General features: G+C 41.2%; 1 protein-coding gene across 4 annotated transcripts in view; it reads left to right on the top strand.

The window, feature by feature from the left end:
• The window catches only part of ulk4 (unc-51 like kinase 4), a 730951-nt gene that overhangs the window by 292026 nt on the left and 417173 nt on the right, over positions 1–21752 (top strand). For all 4 annotated transcript variants that reach the window (XM_073072965.1, XM_073072962.1, XM_073072961.1 and 1 more), the window contains one exon: positions 3890–4011. In XM_073072965.1, coding sequence (XP_072929066.1) covers positions 3890–4011 — 122 coding nt within the window. The remainder of the gene's footprint in view (positions 1–3889; positions 4012–21752) is intronic.

Genomic DNA, 21752 nt, shown 5'->3' with positions numbered 1-21752 from the left:
CTGGAAGTAACTCAGAAGGCACAGAATATATACATCCCAAAGAGGAAGAAGTATTTCAAAGGAAAGATGACACAACCACGGCTAACAAGAGAAGTCAAAGCCAACATAAAAGCCAAAGAGAGGGCATATAATAGAACAAGGATTAGCGGGAAGTTAGAGGGTTGGGATGCTTTTAAAAGCCAACAGAGGGCAACAAAATAAGTCATCAAGAAGGTAAAGATGGAATATGAAAGTAAGCTAGCCAATAAAATTAAAGAGGACACCAAAAGTTTCTTCAGATAGATGAAGTGTAAAAGGGAGGCAAGAGTAGATATTGGACAGCTGGAAAATGATGCTGGGGGGGTAGTAATGGGTGACAAGGAAATGGCAAACAAACTTAATAAGTACTTTGCACAGTCTTCACTAGCTGTATGGTGTCAGGAGGCATGAAGTGTGTGAAGTTACCCTTGTTAGAGAGAAGGTTCTTGGGAAACTGAAACACCGGAAGGTAGTTAAGTCACCTGGACCAGATGGTGTACACCTCAGAATTCTGAAAGAGGTGGCTGAAGAGATCGTGGAGCCATTAATAATGATCCTTCATAAATCTCTAGATTCTGGAATGGTTCTGGAAGACTGGAAAATTGCAAATGTAACTCCACTCATCAAGAAGGGAGAGAGGCAGAAGAAAGAAAACAATAGGCCAGTTGGTTTAACTTAAGTGGTTGGGAAGATGTTGGAGTCAAATATTAAGGATGTCGTTTCAAGGTACTTGGAGGCGCATGATAAACTAGGCCATAGTCAGCATGGTTTCCTGATGGGAAAATCTTGCATGACAAAGCTGTTGGAATTCTTTGAAGAAATAAAAAGCACAATAGACAAAGGAGAATCTGGTGATGTTGTGTACTTGGATTTTCTGAAAGCCTTGGACAAGGTACCACCCATGAGGCTGCTTAACAAGCTTCAAGCCCTTGGTATTACAGGAAAGATTCTAGCATGGATAAAGCAGTGACTGATTGGCAGAGGACAAAGAGTGGGAATAAGGGGAGCCTCTTCTGACTGGCTGTCAGTGACTGGGGTCTGTGTTGTGACCAATTCTTTTTACATTATATGTCAATGATTTGAATGATGCAATTGATGACTTTATTGCAAAGTTTGCAGATGATATGAAGATGGGTGGAGAGCAGGTAGTTTTGAGGAAGTAGAAAGGCCACAGAAGGACTTAGGTCAGAAGAATGGGCAAAGAAATGGCAGATGGAATACAGTGTTGGGAAGTGTATAGTCATGCTCGTTGGTAAAGGAATAAAAGGGTTGACTAATTTCTAAATGAAGCAAAAATACAAAATAAAACTGAGATGTAAGGGGACTTCGGAGTCCATATGTAGAATTCCCTAGAGGTTAATTTGCAGGTTGAGTCAGTGGTGAGGAAGCCAAATGCTATATTAGCATTAATTTCGAGAAGACTGGAATATAAAAGCAAAGGATATAATGTTGAAATTTTATAAAGCACCAGTAAGGCCTCACTTGGAGTATTGTGAGCACGTCTGGGCCCCTTATCTTTGTAAGGATGTGCTGAAACTGGAGAGGGTTCAAAGAAAGTTCAACAAAATGATTCCAGGATTGCATGGCTTGTCATATGAAGAGTCTGATGGTTCTGGGCTTGTATTCACTAGTATTCAGAAGAATGAGGGGTGACCTCATTGAAGCATATTGATTGGTGAAAGGCCTTGTTGGAATGGATGTGGAGAGGATGTTTCTGATGGTGGGAGAGTCTCAGGCCAGAGGACACAGCCTCAGAATATTTGTGTACTGTTTTTTGGGATATGCCTTTCTCCTCGTATCATGAATCTATAGTCCAACGTTCCTATTATCCCACCACACCATAGAATATATTCCCATTTATTGTGCATTCCATTGCTTTGAAGTAGCTCAAATCTAGTTACACTCCTTTTGCACTTTTCTGACCAACTGATCAAAGTATAAAGCCTTCTTTCTGCTGATCCATCACGTGGCCTCAACCCATTCCCCAATCTGCCAGTAACCTTTAATGTCATGTCCATTCAAGAACCTCTCAATTTCTGCCTTAAATACATCCAACGACTTGGCCTCCACAGCTGTCTGTGGTAACAAATTCCACAAATTCACCACTCTCTGACTAAAGAAATTTCTCCGCATCTCTGTTTTAAATGGATGCCCCTCTATCCTGAGGCTGTGCCCTCTTGTCCTAGTCTCTCTCTCTCTCCATGGAAACCTCCTGTCCACATCTACTCTTTCTAGGTCTTTCAACATTCAAAAGGTTTCGATGAGATCCCCACTCAGCCTTCTAAATTCCAGCGAGTACAGACCCAGAGCCATCAAACGTTCTTCGTATGATAACCCTTTCTTTCCCGGAATCATCCCTGTGAACCTCTTCTGGACCCCCTCTAATGCCAGCATGTCTTTTTGTAGATGAGGAGCCCTAAACTCTTCACAATACTCAGGGTGAGGCCCATTTAGAAAATATTTTGCGCAGTTATTTCTACTACCAAAGTGCATGACCATGCATTTTCCAACAGTGTGTTTTGTTTGCCATTTTATTGCCTCTTCTCCTAATCCGTCAAAGTCCTTCTGCAGCATACCTGTTTCCTCAACACTACCTACCCCTCCACTAATCTTTGTATCACTTGCAAACTTGGCGACAAAGCCGTCTATTCCATCATCTAAATCATTGATATACAGCATTAAAGAAGCAAGTCTCAACACCGACTCCTATGGAATACCACTAGTCACTGGCAGCCAACCAGACGGATCCATTTATACCCACTCACTGCTTCCTACCAATCAGCCAATGCTCTAACCATGTTAGCAACTTTCCTGCAATGCCATGGGCTCTTAACTTGGTAAGCAGCCTCATATGTGGTACTTTGTCAAAGGCCTTCTGAAAATCCAAATATACAACATCTACTGCATCCCCTTTATCTATCCTGTAATCTCCTCAAAGAATTCCAACAGGTTCATCAGGCAAGATTTTCCCTTAAGGAAACTATGCTGACTTTGTCCTATCTTGTTATGTGTCACCAAGTACTCCATGACCACATCCTTAATAATTAACTCCAACACCTTCCTAACCACTAAGGTCAGGCTAGGGTCTATAATTTTCTTTCTGCTGCCTTCCTCCTTTCTTAAAGAGTGGAGTAACATTTGTAATTTTCCAGTCCTCTGGTACCATGCCATAGTCCAATGATTTTTGAAAGATCATTGCTAATGCCTCCGTAATCTCTTACTCTACCTCTTTCAGAACCCGAGGGTACAGTTCATCTGCTCCGGGTAACCTATGTACCCTTAGGTTTTTCAGCTTTTTGAGCACCTTCTCCTTTGTAATAGTAACTGCACTCACTTCTCTTCCTTCATACACTACAACATCTGGCACACTGCTATTATCCTCCACAGTGAAGACTGATGCAAAATTCTGATGGAGTTCATCTGCCATCTCGGTGTCCCTCATTATTATTTCTCCACCCTCATTTTCTAGTGGCCCTGTACCCACTCTCACCTCTCTTTTATTTTTTTACGTACTTGAAAAAGCTTCTATTATCCATTTTAATATTGTTTGTTAGTTTGCTTTCATATTTCATCTTTTCCCTCCTAATGATTCTTTTAGTTGCTCTCTGTAGGTTTTTAAAAGCTTCCTAATCCCCTATCTTCCCACTAATTTTTTCTTTGTTGTGTGTCCTCTCTTTTGCTTTTACATAAGCTTTACTCCCCTTTCAGTCAGGGTTGGACTATATTGCCGGTTGAGTATCACTTTGTTTTTGGAATACAGTGTATTCATGGGGAGAACATCAGCTCTACTAGCCAGACTGCTGCATTGTCCATAAGTTTGTTCATGAAATTGGTTTGACGATCAATTTATAAATACTTGTTTGACATCTAGGTGATGTACTCTCTGCTTTGTGTAATGTTTCTGGACGCAAACATCCTTCAACAATTCAAGCCAAACATTTGAAGATGTGCCTTCCAATGATGCCTATAATGCTCCATCTTGTGACGGCTCAGGTAATTCAGCTTCTTGGCATTTAATTAGTAACTGAGGAAGGCAAAGCTTTAATTATTAAATATTTGCACTGCCTCTAGGTGGGTGAATGCAGAAGAGGGTGATGGTAGGGAGATGGGGAATTGGTTCAAGGTGTTACAGGGGTTATATATACATATCAATAACAGTAAATTCAGTAATTGTTGCGAAAATTGATGTCACTGTTTTATCAGAAGCACAGCCTGACACTGTAGTTGTTATAAATTGAGCATATTTGCTTTATATCTGATTCTCAATCAGTGAAACTAGGCTTAATATGTGGACTGACAGGTATTAGCTGGAGTGTGCCACCCTACCTGGGCCACTGCCAGAGAATTCGATGTCATCTTTAACATCACAAATCCTACCTCCCTTACTATTGATACCATCTGATCTGCAATTGGGTTTCTTTCCCCACCCCCAGTGAATCAACCTCACAGTTGTATTATTTGACCTTTGAGTCTGTTGGGATCATCTACTGTATCCAGTGCTCCCAGTGCAGCTTCCTCTATATTGATGAGACCTGACTTCGATTGAGGGACTACTTTGTTGACGACCTTCACTCCAAAAAGGCACAAAAGGCAGAGTTTCCCAGTGGCCATCCATTTCAATATGATTTCCCATCTGATTCTGACATGTCAGACAATGGCTTCCTCTACTGCCACAATGAAACCACTCTCTGGTTTGGGGAATAACACTTCTTATTCTGTGTGTCTGGCCTCCAACCTGATGGCATATACATCGATTTCTCGAACTACTGGTAATTTCTATCCCTTCCGTCATCTCTCTTTTCATTCCCCATTCTGGCTCCCCTTTTACACCAACTCTTCTCCTTTCCTGCCCATCACCTCCCTGTGGTGTCCCTCCTCCTTCTGTTTCTTCTATGATCAACTGCCCTAATTATCTGATTCCTCCTCCTTCAGCCCCTTTCTTCTTCCTCCTATCACTTCGCAGATTTTTACTTCATTCCCCCATCCATACTCACCCCTCACTTTATTTTACCTATCACCCTCTAATTTGTACTCTTTCTCCTCCGCCACCTTCTTATTCTGGTTTCTTCCTCATCCTTTTCAGTCCTGTTGAAGGACCTTGGCCCAAAATGTCAATAATTTATTCCTCCTTATGGATGCTGCCTGACCTGCTGAGTTTCTCCTGCACTTTATGTATGTTCCTCAAGATTTCCAGCATCTGCAGAATATTTTGTGTTACCTCCTACTTACCACCTTTCCTCAACTCACTTCTTCTGAGATCTTTACAGTGGAAGAATATTATGAAGGAAATGTTTTTTCCACCTAACATAATATCATGGGACTTGTGTATGATTTGTTGGGAGCTTTCCAAATTCTCAAGTATTTTGCTTTCTCTTCTTCTCAAAACTTGGGTGCATTCATGAAGCTGTCTGTTTGAGGAACTCCTGCCTGACTTGGACAAGTCCACAGTAAAATCAATTTCATTGGCACTTCACTCAACCCTTCAATATCTGGACAGCAAAGATGCATACATCAGGATGCTCTTTATCGATTACAGCTCAGCATTCAATACTACCATCCCCTCAACACTAATCAATAAGCTTTATGAACAAGGCCACAATACATTCTTGTGCAGTTGGATCTTGGATTTCCTCACTTGCAATCCCCAGTCAGTTCGAATTAGCAACAGCATCTCCTCCACAATCTTCATCAGTACAGGTGCACAGATCCAATGTCATATTTAAATTTGCTGATGACACAAATATTGTTGGCCGAATCAGTATATAGAAGGAAGATTGAAAATCTGTCTGAGTGGTGCCACAAACCACCTCTCTCTCAATGTCGACAAGACCAAGGAGCTGATTATTGACTTCAGGAGGAGGAAACTGGAGATCCATGAACCAGTCCTCTTAGAGTGGGATCAAAGTTGGCAAGGGTCAGCAACTTTTAATACCTTGGTGTTTTCATTTTAGAGAACCTGTTCTGGACCCAGCATGTAAGAGTAATTATGAAGAAAGCATAGCAGTGCCTCTAATTCCTTTGAAGCTTGCAAAGATTCAGCATGACATCTAAAACTTTGACAATTTCTATAGATGTGTAGAGAAGAATATGTTGACCGGTTGCATCACAGGCTGATATGGAAACACCAATGCCCTTGAATAGAAACTCTTATAAAAAGTAGTGGATATAGCACAGTCCATCATGGGTAAAACCACTGAGCACATCTGCATGCAGTGCTACCGCAGGAGAACATCGTCCCTGATCAGGAAACCCCACTATCAAAGTCAAGTACTTTTTTTGCTGCTGCCATCAGGAAGAAGGTACAGGGGCCTCGGGACTCACACCACTAGGTTCAGGAATCGTTTTATCCCTCTACCATCAGGTTCTTGAACCAGTGGGGATAACTCCACTCAACTTCACTTGCCCCCTCACTGAACTGTTCCCACAACCTGTGGACTCACTTTCAAGGAATCTTTATCTCATAGTCTAGATATTTATTGTTTTTTAGTTTATTATTATTTCTTTTGTATCTGCACAGTTTGTTGTCTTTTGCACACTGGTTGTCTGCCCTGTTGGGTGGAGTCTTTCATTGATTCTTTTATGGTTCTTGGATATACTGTGATTGCCATCAAGAAAATAAATCTCAGGGTTGTATAAGATGATGTAAATGTACTTTAATAATAAATTTACTTTCACTTTGAACTTTGAAGATATCTCAAAGTCAACAAGGTATCTTAACTGTTTACATCATGGTCTGGATGTCAAGAGGGGTGATGAATTTAGTAAAGAAGAAAAAGGAAAAGTAGGTAAAGCTTAGGATGCTAGAATCAAACAGAGCCCTTCAGGATTATAAAGAAGCCTGAAAAGAAATCAAAAAAGGGATTAGGAAAGCCAGGAGGGGCCATGAAAGTAGGATTAAAGGGATTCCCAAGATATTCTATACATACTGTACATGCAAGAGGAGAACTTGAGGATCAAGTGGGTAGGACACTCAATGATAAAGGGAGGCCATTTGCTTGGATCCAGGTGATGTCAATAAGGTCCTTAATTAATACTTTGCATTAGTATTTACCAAGGAGAAGGATGTGGAGGACAGGGAGATCAGTACTGATTGTATTTATGTGCTAGGGTATTTCAAGGTAAAGGAAGAGACAATGTTAGGTCTCTTAAAAAGCATTAAGGTGGATAAGTTCTAAGGCCACATGGAATATACCCCAAGTGTTGAAAGAGGCAAAAGCAGAGATTGCTGGGGCCTTAACAAATATCTTTGTGTCCTCTCTAGCACAGGTGAGGTCCCGGAGAATTGGCAAATAGCTGATATTGTTCTATTATTCAAAACGGAACAAGGGGTAATCCTGGAAACCTTAAATTTGTGAGCCTCAAACCAGTGGTAGGGAAGTTACTTGAGAGAATTCTTAGGGATAGGATTTATGAGCATTTTGAAAACCAGGGCTTAATTAGGTAGAGCCGGCAGGGTTTTGTTTGGGGCAAGTCATGTCTTACTAACATGATTGAGTTTTTTTGCCAGGGTGATGAGTGTAATTGATGAAGGTAGGGATGTGAATGCTGTCTACATGGATTTTGGTAAGTCATTTGACGAAGTCCCTCATGGGAGGCTCATCCAGAAGATTAAGATGCATGGTGAATTGGCCTTTAGGATTCAGAAATGGTTTGCACATCGAAGAGAAAGGGTAGTAGTCAAAGGGACTTATTCTAACTGGAGGCCTGTGATTAGTGGTATTCCACAAGGATCTGCACTGGTACCTCAAATGTTCATGATGTATATACTGTAAATGACCTGGATGAAAATGTGGATAGATGAGTTATTAAGTCTGTCAATGATACAAAGATTAGTGGTATTTTGGATAGTGTAGAAGACTGAGAAGGAATACAATGCGATATAGATCAGTTGCAAATATTGGCAGAGAAATGACAGATGGAGTTTAACCTAGCCAAATGCGAAGTGCTGCACCTTGGTAGGTCAAATGCAAAGAGACTATTAAGTGCAAAATCCTTAACAGTATTGATGAGCAGAAGGATTGGGAAGTCTAAGTTCTTAGCTCTCTGAAAATGGGTACACAGGTTGATAGGGTGGTTAAGGAAGCATATGGCCTGCTTGTGTTTATTAGTTAGGGTATCGAGTTCAAAAGTCTGGAAGTTAATCTTTCAGCTTTATAACACTACAGCTAGGCCTCATATGGTATACTGTATGCAGTTCCAGCCTTTATTGGAAGGTGTCAAGGCTTTTGAGAGAGTGTAAAAGAGCTTTGCCAAGATGTTGTCTGTATAAGAGGGAAATTGGACAGGCTTTGGTTGTTTTAGCTGGAGTGGCAGTGGCTGAGGGGAGATTTGATAGAGGTTTATGAAATTATGAGAGGCATTGATAGAGATGATGGACTATATCTTTTTCCAAGGGTTGAAATGTTGAAGTCTAGAAGGCATGCAGTTAAGGTGGGTAAGTTCAAAGGAAATTTTTTTTTTAAATTAGTTTTTTTATTAGTTTTTCAAAACATTTTACAAATTAAAAACCCCAAATCCCAATGAGGAACATTAATATAGTGCAAAATTAAGCATACAATAACAATATGCTACAAAGGAAGAGGATTAACAAAAAAGCACCTAAATTAAAGACAAGTAAGCTTAGTATCCTCCCCAAGCCCCACAACACAAGAAAAAACAACAACTCCAGACCAACCACAACATAATATAGAGAGTATAAATCAGGACAATCAAACTCCCAGACTGTGAATACACTTAGCAACAGAGGATAATAATGCCTACTACCAGAAAAAAAAAGGGAGCTGAAAGCAAGGGACCGAAAAGAAAAAAAAACCCTAGTCAAGAGGAAGGTTATGAAAGTACTCGATAAAAGGTCCCCAGACCTTATGGAACTTTAGATCCAAATTCAGAACTGAATAATGAATTTTTTCGAGGTCCAAGCAGGCCATAATGTCGTTAAGCCATTGCGCATGAGTGGGTGGGGCAACATCTCTCCATCTAAGGAGGATCAAGCGTCTAGCCAGGAGAGAGGCAAAGGATAATATTCGGCATTTGGTCGGACCCAGCCATAAATCTGTCTCGTCCCAAAAACCGAACAGAGCAATTAAGGGGTTTGGTTCTAGGTGCTGATTCAGAATACATGATAATATAGTGAAGACATCTTTCCAGAATTTCTCCAAACTAGGACAGAACCAGTACATATGGATGAGAGAGGCCAAGCCCTTCTTGCATTTATCACAGAGTGGACTAATGCTAGGGTAGAATCGAGATAGTTTAGATTTAGACATATGGGCTCTATGAACAATCTTAAACTGTAAAAGGCAATGGCGAGCACAAAGAGGTTGAGTTAACCGATTTGAGAACTGGAGTCCCAGCTCTCCTCGGATAAGGAGATATTTAAATCCTGCCCCCAGGCCATTTTAATTTTATCCACAGGGGCCCGTCGTAAGGCTGCTAGTTTATCACGGATAGTTGATATTAAACCTTTACCTAGTAGATTGATGGAAAGAAATAGGTCCATAGCATTTTTCGCAGGCATTTCAGGAAAGTTAGGAATTAAAGGAGCAATAAAGTGTCGGATTTGGAGATATCTGAAAAAATGAGCATTAGGCAGATTGAACTTAACAGAGAGCTGCTGAAAAGAGGCGAAGCGATTATCAATGAAAAGATCTTCAAAATGTCTAATGCCCTTCCTATACCAAACATGGAATGCTGAATCGTACGTAGTAGGTAAAAAAAAGGTGATTATGTGCGACAGGGCTGGAAACGGAAAACCCCTGGAAGCCATAGCATTTCCTGAACTGAGCCCATATACGCAAAGTGTGTCTAACGAGAGGATTAGCTATTGATCTGGGCAGACTACTAGGGAGTGCAGAGCCAAGAAGTGCAGAGATAGATAATTCTTTAGTGGAGCTCAACTCCATTGCCACCCAGTTAGGGCACTCGGGTTGGCCGTGGAAGAAAGACCAAAAGGTAGCACAACGTATATTAGCTGCCCAATAATATAAGCAAAAGTTAGGTAAAGCCATGCCACCCTCTTTTTTAGATTTTTGGAGGTGTATTTTATTAATTCTAGAACGCTTATTCTGCCACAAATATGACAAAATAATAGAGTCTAAAGAATCAAAAAAAGATTTAGGAATAAAAATTGGGATAGATTGAAATAAGTATAAAAATTTGGGGAGAACATACATTTTAACAACATTAATACGACCTACCAAAGACATAGATAGAGGTGACCATTTTACCAGATTCTATTTTATAGCATATGAAAGATTGGCAAAGTTTTCACGAAAGAGATCTTTAAACTTCCTTGTGACTGTAATTCCAAGATAAGTAAATTGATTATGGACTACTTTAAAAGGGAGATCACGAAATGTTAGTTCTTGTGCTTCTTTATTAATTGGGAAAAGTTCACTCTTATGTAAATTAAGTTTATAGCCAGAGATCTGGCTATACTGGTCAAGAAGTGAAAACATTAGAGGTAAGGACGTAGACGGATTTGAGAGAAAGAGTAATAAGTCATCAGCATAGAGAGAAACTTTATGCTCAACACCCCCTCTCCAAATCCCGGTCAATTCAGGACAGTTTCGAAATGCTGTCGCCAGAGGTTCTATAGCCAAATCAAAGAGAAAGAGACTTAAGGGGCATCCCTGGCGGGTGCCACGTTTGAGATTAAATACTTGGGATTTCTGAAAATTAGTTAGAACAGAAGCAGTAGGACACAGGTACAGCAATTGGATCCAGGAGATGAAACTTTGGCCAAGGTCAAATTTTTCTAAGACTGCAAAAAGGTAGTTCCACTCTATACGGTCAAATGCTTTCTCCGCATTGAGGGAAATAACACATTCAGGAATCCCAGTTGGAGGTGAGTATAAGATATTGAATAAACGCCGGATGTTAAAAAAAGGGAGACGGTTTTTAATAAAGCCTGTTTGGTCATCAGAGATAATGGAGGGAATAATGGTTTCTAGTCTATGAGCCAAAACTTTAGCTAAGATCTTTACATCAACATTGAGCAGAGAGATCGGCCTATACGAGGAACACTCTGTTGGGTCTTTGCCCTTTTTTAAAAGAAGAATAATAGATGCCTCATTGAAAGAGGGTGGCAATTTGCCGTAATTAAATGAGTCAGATAATACTGAAAGTAACTGAGGAGAAAGAAGTGAAGAGAATGATTTATAAAATTCTACAGGGAACCCATCAGGTCCAGGAGATTTCCCTGAGGACAGTGCAGAAATTGCAAAAGATATTTCTTCTGATGATATAGGCGCATTGAGTTTGGCTTTGAAATCAGATGAAAGTGAGGGGATATTCAGATTCTGTAAGAATTGATCAACAGAGATATTGTCATTCAGAGATTCAGAGGAATAAAGCTGAGAATAGAAATTTTTAAATGCGTCATTAATTTCTAAATGATCCGATGTAAAGTCTCCGTTCTCCTTCCGGATCTTTGTAATATGTTGTTTGGCTTTGGAACGCCTCAGCTGATTGGCTAGGAGTTTACCAGACTTATCCCCATGAATGTAAAAGCGACTCTTGCTTTCGAGAAGTTGGCGTTCGATAGGTTGAGTAGACAGAAAGTTAAATTTAGTTTGGAGTTCAACGCGCTTCTTGTATAATTCAGGGTTCTTAGTTTGGGCATATATTTGATCCAATTCTTTAATCTGGTTAATGAGGTCTAGTCGATCTGCACGGGATCTTCTGTTGAGATTTGCTGTGTAAGAGATTATTTGACCCCTCAGATATGCTTTCATGGCATGACAATCTGGGATGGCACTTCAGGTGATGTATTAGTGTTAAAATAAAAGGTTATCTGATCCTTAATGAATTTTAAAAAATCATCATCCGATAATAAAGTTGAATCAAACCGCCAGTGTTTATTCCTCTGAGGGAGACCAGGAAAGTTCAGAGAGAGAGTAATTGGGGCATGGTCAGAAATCAGTATACTCTGATAGTCACAAGCGTGGGCAAATGGAATAAGTTGGTTATCGAGTAAGAAATAGTCAATTCTAGTGAAGGTATGGTGAACATGTGAGAAAAAAGAATAATCTCTCTCCGTAGGATGAAGGAAACGCCATATATCAGAGATACTAAAATTAGAGAGAAACGATTGGATAGCTAAGGCAGATTTAGTAGGTGATCTGGTAACAGAGGACGATCGATCCAGATTAGGATCCAACCAGCAGTTGAAGTCACCACCCAGTAGAAGAGAGTATGAGTTTAAGTCTGGTAGTGAGGAAAAAAACCGTTCAAAAAGGTTAACATCATCAAAGTTGGGGGCTTACAGGTTTGCTAGTGCAACTTTAGTGTTATATAGTTTACCAGAAACAATAATAAAACGGCCATTTGTATCAGAAGTTTTATTATGGAGTTCAAAAGGAATATTTGAGTTAATAAGAATGGAGACTCCCCTAGCTTTAGCGGCAAAGGATGAATGAAAATGCTGACCCGCCCACTTTGACAGAAGCCGGGAGTTATCAACACAACGAATATGAGTTTCTTGAAGGAAAACAATGTCAGCTTTGAGTTGTTTGATATGTGAGAATACCTTCCTCCTTTTAACAGGGTGATTCAATCCCTTTACATTCCAGCTCACGAATTTAAGTGCACTAGCCATTATCAATTACTAATGCATAAAAGGCAGCAGGCATATAAAAAGTCAAGCAGTACACTAGCAGTCTGGGAGCAAAGATGTAAACATAGATTCGTAAAATCAAAACATATACGTGTCCTGAGCAATAAAGAGAAACAATAAATACAGTGAGTGATGTTGGAACTGGAAAACCCACCCCACTCACACAACCCAAAACTAGACGGCTACCAAAACAAGTAGCTAGCTCTATCAAAAAAATTAACCCAAATACACCTTCCAGATCTGTGTCATTAACAGCAGTTCCGTATAAATACTATAGCAAATAGTAACTAGTTTACGCACTAGAAAACATAACTACAGATTAGAACACCTTCTGCAGAAATATAAAACTTAATACAGAGAAAATCGGGAGAAAACCAAAACTACCCTACCCGTGAAAAATTATAGAAGAATAAAGTAAGAGAAAGGGAAAAAAAAGGTAAAAAAAAAGAAGAATTATAAATTCAAGACGAGTATTTATCAACCATTTACAGAGAGGAGAGAAAAAAATTCAGAGATTAGAAAAAAGGGTGAAGAAAAGAAAAAAATAAATATAAAAAAAAGGAAAAATAAATCAGCAATTAAACTGTGAACCAACAAACAGGGAGGCCTTCACTAAAGACTTCAAACCTCCAAATCAAGTTAGTCAGTTGTAGAACTCTGTAGATAAAGTTATACAAGAATAAAATAGATTACACACACACCAAATCCAGGGAGAGATTGTCAACAGCCCTTAGAGTTTCAATGAATAATGTCTGAATGACTCACGTAAAGTCTGAGTCCAGAAAAAGTAATTTTACTACGAGAAGTACTTATCCACCGTTTTAGGAGGTCCGATCGGGTTTCGAAGATGACTGGATAGCCGGAAGACTTGCCACAAATGCTTCAGCTTCCTTCGCTGATTTAAACCACTTGTATTTTCCAGTATTATGCTTGATTCGTAGATCAGCAGGAGTACGAAGAGAGGGTTTAAAACCACAATCAAAAAGCACTTTCATTGCGCCTTTAAACTCAGCGTGCATCTTTAAGGTCTGGGGTGCAAAATCTTCCACAAAGCGAATGGTTGTATCCTGGAAAGAAAAAGAACCCCTGCGACGTGCCTCTACAATCAGACTGTGTTTTACCTGGTATTGATGGAAGCACAAAATTATTGGTTGTGGGCGGGAGCCCAGAATTCCGGGGGGAACGTAAACTCTGTGTGCCCGTTCGAGCTTGGGCGGGTTCGGAAGCAAATCTTTCCCGAATATCTCACAGAGAAACTTGGCGAAAAACTTCACTGTTGTTCCCTGTTCGGTGGCCTCTGGTAATCCAAGAATTCTAAGATTGCAGCGTCTGCTGCGATTTTCGAGTTCCACCATTTTGGAAAGGAGTTTGTTACATTTTCCCTCTAAGCTGGAACAGAGAGTCTCCAAGTATCGAACACGGCTTTCTAAATCTTCAGAAGTCGAATCGATGCGAGATAAGTGTTCAGCATGTTTGTCCACTTTATTGTTGATCCGATCCAGTTTGTCTTCCAACTGTTTGAAAGCGGTTTTGAATTCCTTTAAAATTTCGTCTCAGAGCTGTCCGAGTGCAGCCCGGGTCTCGTCTGAGAGAGCCGTAGCTTCCTTTCTCCCGGATTTAGAACTCTTGCTAGACATTGTAAGTTAGATGTGTTCACAGGCAAGTAAGAGATACCGAAAAAGTTCCTAATTAAGGTTTAAAAAATGGAGACATTTAGTGCAAAGATAGCGACCGTAACGGAACAAAAGTTCGGAGCAGCTAAGCAATCGCCATCTTACCGGAAGTCCCCCAAAGGAAAATTTGAGGGGCAAGATTTTTTGCAGAGAGGGTGGTAGATACAGTACCTTGGATACACAGCCTGGGGTGGTGGTAGAGGCAGAAATATTAGAGAAATTTAAGAGATATTTAGATAAGCACATGAATGTGAGTAAAATGGGAGGGGATGGGTATTGGATAGGCAGAAGAGATTAGTTTGATTACAAATCTAGGTGGTTGAAGTGCTTGTGAACATCTCCCTGAGCAGCGCCACCATTCCAACGTGCAGTCCTGTTGTACTCACATCCATCATCATGAAGTGTTTTTGTAGGTCATGAGGCATATCAAGACCCTGCTGCCCCCCTCACTGGACCCCCTGCAGTTTGCGTACTGTCCCAACCGCTCAACAGATGATGCCATTGCCACCACCCTCTACCTGGCCCTAACCCACCTGGACAAAAAAGACACATACGTTCGGATGCTGTTCATAGACTTTAGTTCAGCATTCAACACAATCATTCCTCAGAAACTGATTGGAAAGCTGAGCCTATTGGGCCTGAACACCTCCCTCTGCATCTGGATCCTAGACTTCCTGACTGGCAGATCTCAGTCAGTCTGGATCGGGAGCAGCATCTCCAACAGCATCACACTGAGCACGGGGGCCGCCCCAGGGCTGTGTGCTCAGTCCACTGCTGTTCACTCTGCTGACACACGACTGTGCTGCAACACACAGCTCGAACCACATCATCAAGTTCGCCGATGACACCACCGTGGTGGGTCTCATCAGCAAGAACAACGAGTCAGCTTACAGAGAGGAGGTGCAGCGGCTAATGGACCGGTGCAGAGCCAACAACCTGCCTCTTAATGTGAACAAAACAAAAGAGATGGTTATTTACTTCAGGAGGGCACGGAGCGACCACTCCCCGCTAAACATCGACGGCTCCTCGGTAGAGATCGTAAAGAGCACCAAATTCCTTGGTGTTCACCTGACGGCGAATCTCACTTGGTCCCTCAACACCAGCTCCATAGCAATGAAAGCGCAGCAGCGTCTCTACTTTTTGCGAAGGCTGAGGGAAGTCCATCTCCCACCCCACATCCTCATTGCATTCTACAGGGGTTGTATTGAAAGCTTCCTGAGCAACTGCATCACTGCCTGGTTCGGAAATTGTACCATCTCGGATCGCAAGACCCTGCAGCGGATAGTGAGGTCAGCGGAGAAGATCATCGAGGTCTCTCTTCCCACCATCATGGACATTTACACTACACGCTGCATCCGCAAAGGAAACAGTGTTATGAAGGACCCCATGCACCCGTCATACAATCTCTTCTCCCTCCTGCCATCTGGGAAAGGCTCCGAAGCATTCGGGCTCTTACGACCAGACTATATAACAGTTTCTTCCCCCAAGCTCAGACTCCTCAAAACCCAAAACCTGGACTGACACCTTGCCCTACTGTCCTGTTGATTATTTATTGTAATACCGGTACTGTTTTTGTGCACTTTATGCAGTCTAGTGTAGGTCTGTAGTCTAGAATAGCTTTTTCTGTTTTTTTTTATTACATAGTTCAGACTAGTTTTTGTACTGTATCATGCAAACCATGGTCCTGAAAAACGTTGTCTCATTTTTACTATGCACTGTACCAGCAGTTATGGTTGAAATGACAATAAAAGTTGACTTTACTTGACTTGTTCCTATGCTGTCCTGTTTTATATTCTATGTTCTATCAGTAGTGTAGATGGCATTGGAGCTGAATTTAGTCATACAGTCAGGTGTGTATAGAGAGTAAAGCAAGGGCTAAGCATGCAGCCTTGAGGCATAGATGATTAGTGAGGAGGTGATTTTGTTACCGATTCTCACTCACTGAGTTCTGTCAATGAGGAAGTTGAGCATCCAGTTGCAGAGAGAAGTAGAGAGCCGCACCTGTTGAAGCTAAATGATGGGTTTGGTTAGCATAATTGTTTTGAGCTGTCGTCGATGAACAGCAGCTGGAGATATGAATTTCTGTTGCCCAGATGTCTAGTGCAGAGCAAAAAGGCAGGGAAATCCATCTGTTGTGGCAGAAGTCAAATTGGACGATCCAGGAAGGAGTTGATTTGTGATTGAGAGGATATGTTATCTTGTACAACTTAAAAGGAAACTATAACTTCTGGCCTCCTCCACTCCATCAAAGCCTTGTATTTCTGTTCATCTCTGCTTTTGGAGCGGAATCTTTCTGGAATATTACTGTACTGTGCAAGGATGATAGCTATCTACCTTTTTGCTTAGGAGGAAATCGGCAAGTCAGAAGCCAACTCAAGTAAATTCAGTGCTGCTCTGCAAGCAGTAACTTCAACTTTCTAACATGTTCTTCATTTTTCCTATTCCCTTATAATGCAGGTGGCGGTGTTTGGCTGATTGTCTATGGGAGACCAATCCCTTGCTTGCAATTATTTTCTACTAACCTATTCTCTTGCACATATCTTTATTAACCCCCACCCCCCATTACTCCTACCACCTTATGTACACAAGGGATAATTTATCATTTGCCACTTAACTTTTTAGCCAGAACATTTGTGAGAAGACCAAAACACTAGGGAGAAACCCACAGGAAGAATATGAAGACTCTGTGCAGACAACACTAGAGGTCAGGATTGAACCCAAGTTGTTGTTAAGATGAGTAATGTGTATTGAAAGAAAAAAATAGGTCAAGATGTGAATAATAGGGAAGGGTCATAAAATGGAGAGCATGTTAAAATGGAGTGTATAAGGACTTTAAAGAATAATTCCAGAATATCAAACCTGTTCAGAAGATGACAGCTAGTGGTAGATAGATAGCGAAGCCTGGAAAATTGAAGTTTGTGTATCTGGAGAAGGTCATGGAGATTGGAGAGAGTTAGACTTCTGATGCAGAGTAAGGAGAGTTTTTTATACTTAGTGTTCATCTTTAGAATCTGGTCATTGCTGGCAAGGCCAGCATTTATTTCCCTTTCCCAAATAGACGTTGAGAATGTGGTAATAAGCTACCTTGAACTGCTGTAATCTTTCTGGTAAAGATGCTTCTACAGTGCCATTAGGGAGGAAATACTAGGATCTCAAATTAATGTGGAAGAAAAGGATAGCAGTATATTGCCAGGTCAGAGTGGTTTGTGGCCTGGAGGAGAATTTGAGGTGATTTTATTGCCTTGCACCTGCAGTCTTTGGTGATTGAGGTCACAAATTTGGAGGGTGCTTTAAAGATATTGCAAGCTCTAGCTGCAATGCATTGGTGGTGGATAAGTTACCTATCTGGTTATTTTGACCTGGTTTGAGGTTTTTGACCATTGTCAGAACTGCACTCAACCAGACTAGTGGAGAGTATTCCAACAGATTCCTTACTTGCAGATGGTGGAAAGACTCTGGGATGTCAGGGCATAAGTCCCTAACTACAGGTTCCTCCGTCTCTGGCTTGCTCTCTTAGTCTTGGTATTTATATGGGAGCTCCAACTGAGTTTCTGGTCATTGATGATGTTGGGTGATCTGGCAAAGATAATGCCATTGAATGTCCAGGTAGGTAGTTATAGTCTTGTTTTTTGTCTATTGTTTCTCTGATTTCAATGTTACTTGCACTTTTCAATCAATGCCTGAATGTTGTATAGGTCTTGCTGAACTTAGACATGAGAATGTTTCTGTTGCTGAAGAGTTTCAAATTGAACTGAGTGTTGTGAAGTCATCTGTATGTTATCCCACTCTGGCCTTATGATGGAAGAGAGGTCGTAGATTAAACAGCTAAAAAGAGCTGTGCCTAGAAACTGTCCTGAGGAGCTCCTGCTGTGATGTCCTCATATTGTGGTTTCTGTCCTCTAACATCTAAAACCATTTTTGTATGATGTATGACCAAACATTGAAACATTTTGCTAGCAGTCTTTATAGCCTGATTCAGTTAAATACTGTGTTGCTGTCAAGTGTAATATCTGTAATCTCGCTTCTGGGAGTTATCTAGTTGTTCTTTTTGATTTGATGGATGGTAGAGTGAGGTATATGCTTGGCCATGAGTTTGCAGATCATGGTGTTGTGTATTTCTGCTGCTGCTGATGGTCTACACTGCCTTTTGTTTCCCGTACTTGATCTGCCTGACCTTGGGTGAGTCTCACTCACTTTGCATAATTGTACCACAGGAGATGATGGAGGATGTAAGAATATGAAGACAGGATGTGATCTCCATAAGGACTGCCCAGTGATCATTTCTACTAATGCCACTGTGGGCAGATGCATTTGCACAGGTACATTGATAACCAATTGGGTTTGTTCTGAGTTAGCTTTCTCATTACCTGCTGGCCTGTCCTTCAGTACCACTAAGCTGTTCTGGATGATGTACAGTGCCTATAAAATATTCACCCCCCCCACCCCCGGAAATGTTCATGTTTTATTCTTTTACAACATTGAATCATAATGGATTTAATTGGGTTTTTTGATACTGATGAACAGAAAAAGTCTCTTTCATGTCAAAGTGAAAATAGATCTCTACAAAGTGATCTAAATTAATTACAAATATAAAACACAAAATAATTGATTGCATAAGTATTCACCCCCCTTTGATATGACACATCAAATCATCACTGGTGCGGCCAATTGGTTTTAGGTCACATAATCAGTTAAATGGAGATCTGCTTTTGAAGACCTCTGTGCAGTCAAGGTGTTTCAATTGATTGTAGTAAAAAATACACCTGTATCTGGGAGGTCCAACTGCTGGTGAGTCAGTATCCTGGCAAAAACTACATCATGAAGACAAAAGAACACTCCAAGCAACTTGGCAAAAGGGTTATTGAAAAGCACAAGTCAGGAGATGGTTACAAGAACATTTCCAAGTCACTGAATATCCCTTGGAATATAGTTAAGTCAATCCTCAAGAAATACAAAGAATATGGCACAGCTGTAAATCTGCCTAGAGCAGGCCGTCTTCAAAAACTGAGTGACCGTGCAAGAAGGCAACTAGTGAGGGAGGCCACCAAGAGACCTAGAGTTACAAGCTTCAGTGGCTGAGATGGGAGAGACAGCAGGTACAACAACTGTTGCCTGGGTGCTTTACTAATTGCAGCTTTATAAGAGAGTGGCAAAGAGAAGGTCACTGCTGAAAAAACTCACATGAAATTTCAGCTAGAGTTTGCCAGAAAGCATGTGGGAAACGCTGAAATCAGCTGGAAGTAGGTTATATAGTTTGATGAAACCAAAATTGAGCTTTTAGGCCATCAGACTAAAGGTTATGTTTGGCATAAGCCAAACATTGCACATCATCAAAAACACACCATCCCTACCCTGAAGCATGATGGTGGCTGCATCATGCTGTGGGGATGCTTCACTGCAGCAGGCCCTGGAAGCTTGTGAAGATAGAGGACAAAATCCATGAGCAAAATACAGGGAAATCCTGGAGGAAAACCTGATGCAGTCTGCAAGAGAACTGCAACTTGGGAGATTTATTTTCCAGCAAGACAATGCCACCAAGTATAAAGCCAAAGCTACACAGGAATGGCTTAAAAACAACCAAGTTAATGTCTGGGAGTGGCTAAGTCAAAGTGCATACCTCAATCCAATTGAGAATTTGTGGCTTGAATTGTAAAGGGCTGTTCCCTCACAATCCCCATGCAATCTGACACAGCATGAGCTGTTCTGTAAAGAAGAATGGGGGAAAATTACAGTGTCCAGATGTGCAAAGCTGATAGAGACCTATCCACACAGACTCAAGGCTGTAATGGCGGTCAAAGGTGCATCTACTAAATACTGGCTTGAAGGGGTTAAGTAATTACACAATCAATTATTTTATGTTTAATACTTAAAATAAATTTAGACCAATTTGTTTTAACTTTGACATGAGTCTTTTCTGTTGATCAGTGTCAAAAAAAGCCAACTTATGATGACGCTGTGATTCAATGTTGTAAAACTGGGGTCACCAACCTTTTTTTGCACCGTGGACCGGTTTAATATTGACAATATTCTTGCGGACCGGCTGACGGTGGGGGTGTTAATCACGACCCGAATATAGGTGATAAGTCAACTATAAGTCACTCATAAGTGGCTAATACATTCAATTTTGTTTTTAAAAGGGTTTATCTAACAAATTTAATATTAAACACACAGCGCATATTTTCCTCGCATGAATATAGTGATAAGTCAATTATAAGTCACTTATAAGTCAATAGCATCATAACATTTTAAGTAATGTTTGGATATTAAACACACAGCGCATATTTTCCTCGTATGAACATATAAAATCAGTACAACACACCAGTGAGAGGACAAGGTAAGGGCTGGAGGTCTCCGTGCCAGGGCCGCGGCGGTCGCAGTCCAGAGAAAGCGACCGACCGAGCAAGGAGTGCGACAGGGCGCATGCCCACCCCCTTGTAGGTAGGTAGGATCAATCGGCCAACAAAAGTTTGGCTCGAGGGATAACTTTCAGTAGATCGTAGCGAGGTAGCTGCTCTGCTACTTACGAAACCCTGAGCCTGAATTAGGTTGTCTGCGAATATTTTAGCATCGGGTTCCCCATGAACATTTGGTGTGTTAAACAGGTTTAGAGACGGCGCCCATCTGTCCGCACTCCAGACCAGTAACAACAGCACTTCTCGCCGGCAGCACGAGACTTCCAGTTACCCGAGGCCAACCAGTGATCCCTGGCACGAGGGTATCACTGCGTTTAGGCGACTGATGACCTCGCGTGCATTCAAGTTCAACAGTGGGCATGACAGGGAATGAGGAAAGGTGCAGCTGACTCATATCGTTTCATATCGCCAAATCATATTGTTTTTTCGCGGCCCGGTAGCACATGCTTTGCAGCCTGGTACCGGTCTGCGGCCCGATGGTTAGGAACCACTGTTATAAAACATGAAAACTTCCTTGGGGGGTGAATACCTTTGTAGGCACTGTACATTGGAGTCTCCCATCAACAGTACATTTTGCATTCACATTTTCTTTAGTACTTTCTTGTGATGCTCAACAGGGATGTGCAGGTTTGTGTGCTGAGTGGGAGGAACATGAATGGGGAGATGTTTTCTAATGCTATAAAATTTCATGGAATTTTCATTCAATTAAGGTTCCCAGGATTACAATGCAGTGATGTCTTCTCTGGTGGATTTGTCAGTGGGACAGTACATATGTAGGGATTGTGATATTTGCTGTGATGTAGCGAGTCACACTACTAAACAGAGACAACATCACAGCTGCACTCAGAGGGACATAGTGCTGGGCTCATCCACTCAGTCTATAAGGCTGTTGCTTGACCAGTCTCTATTACTTGACCTACCCATCTTTCGCAGCAGTCCTCAGGTGAAGAAGACTGCCACATCTGAACTTGGTAGCCAGGTTGATGTTTGGTTTGTTTCTTCTCTGTTTAAGTGTAGCATCTACACTACGAC

This window comes from Hemitrygon akajei, chromosome 20, assembly GCF_048418815.1.
Source record: "Hemitrygon akajei chromosome 20, sHemAka1.3, whole genome shotgun sequence".
Lineage (NCBI taxonomy): Eukaryota > Metazoa > Chordata > Chondrichthyes > Myliobatiformes > Dasyatidae > Hemitrygon > Hemitrygon akajei.
The sequence above is the reverse complement of the archived record's forward strand: the minus strand, read 5'-3'. Positions and strand labels throughout refer to the sequence as shown.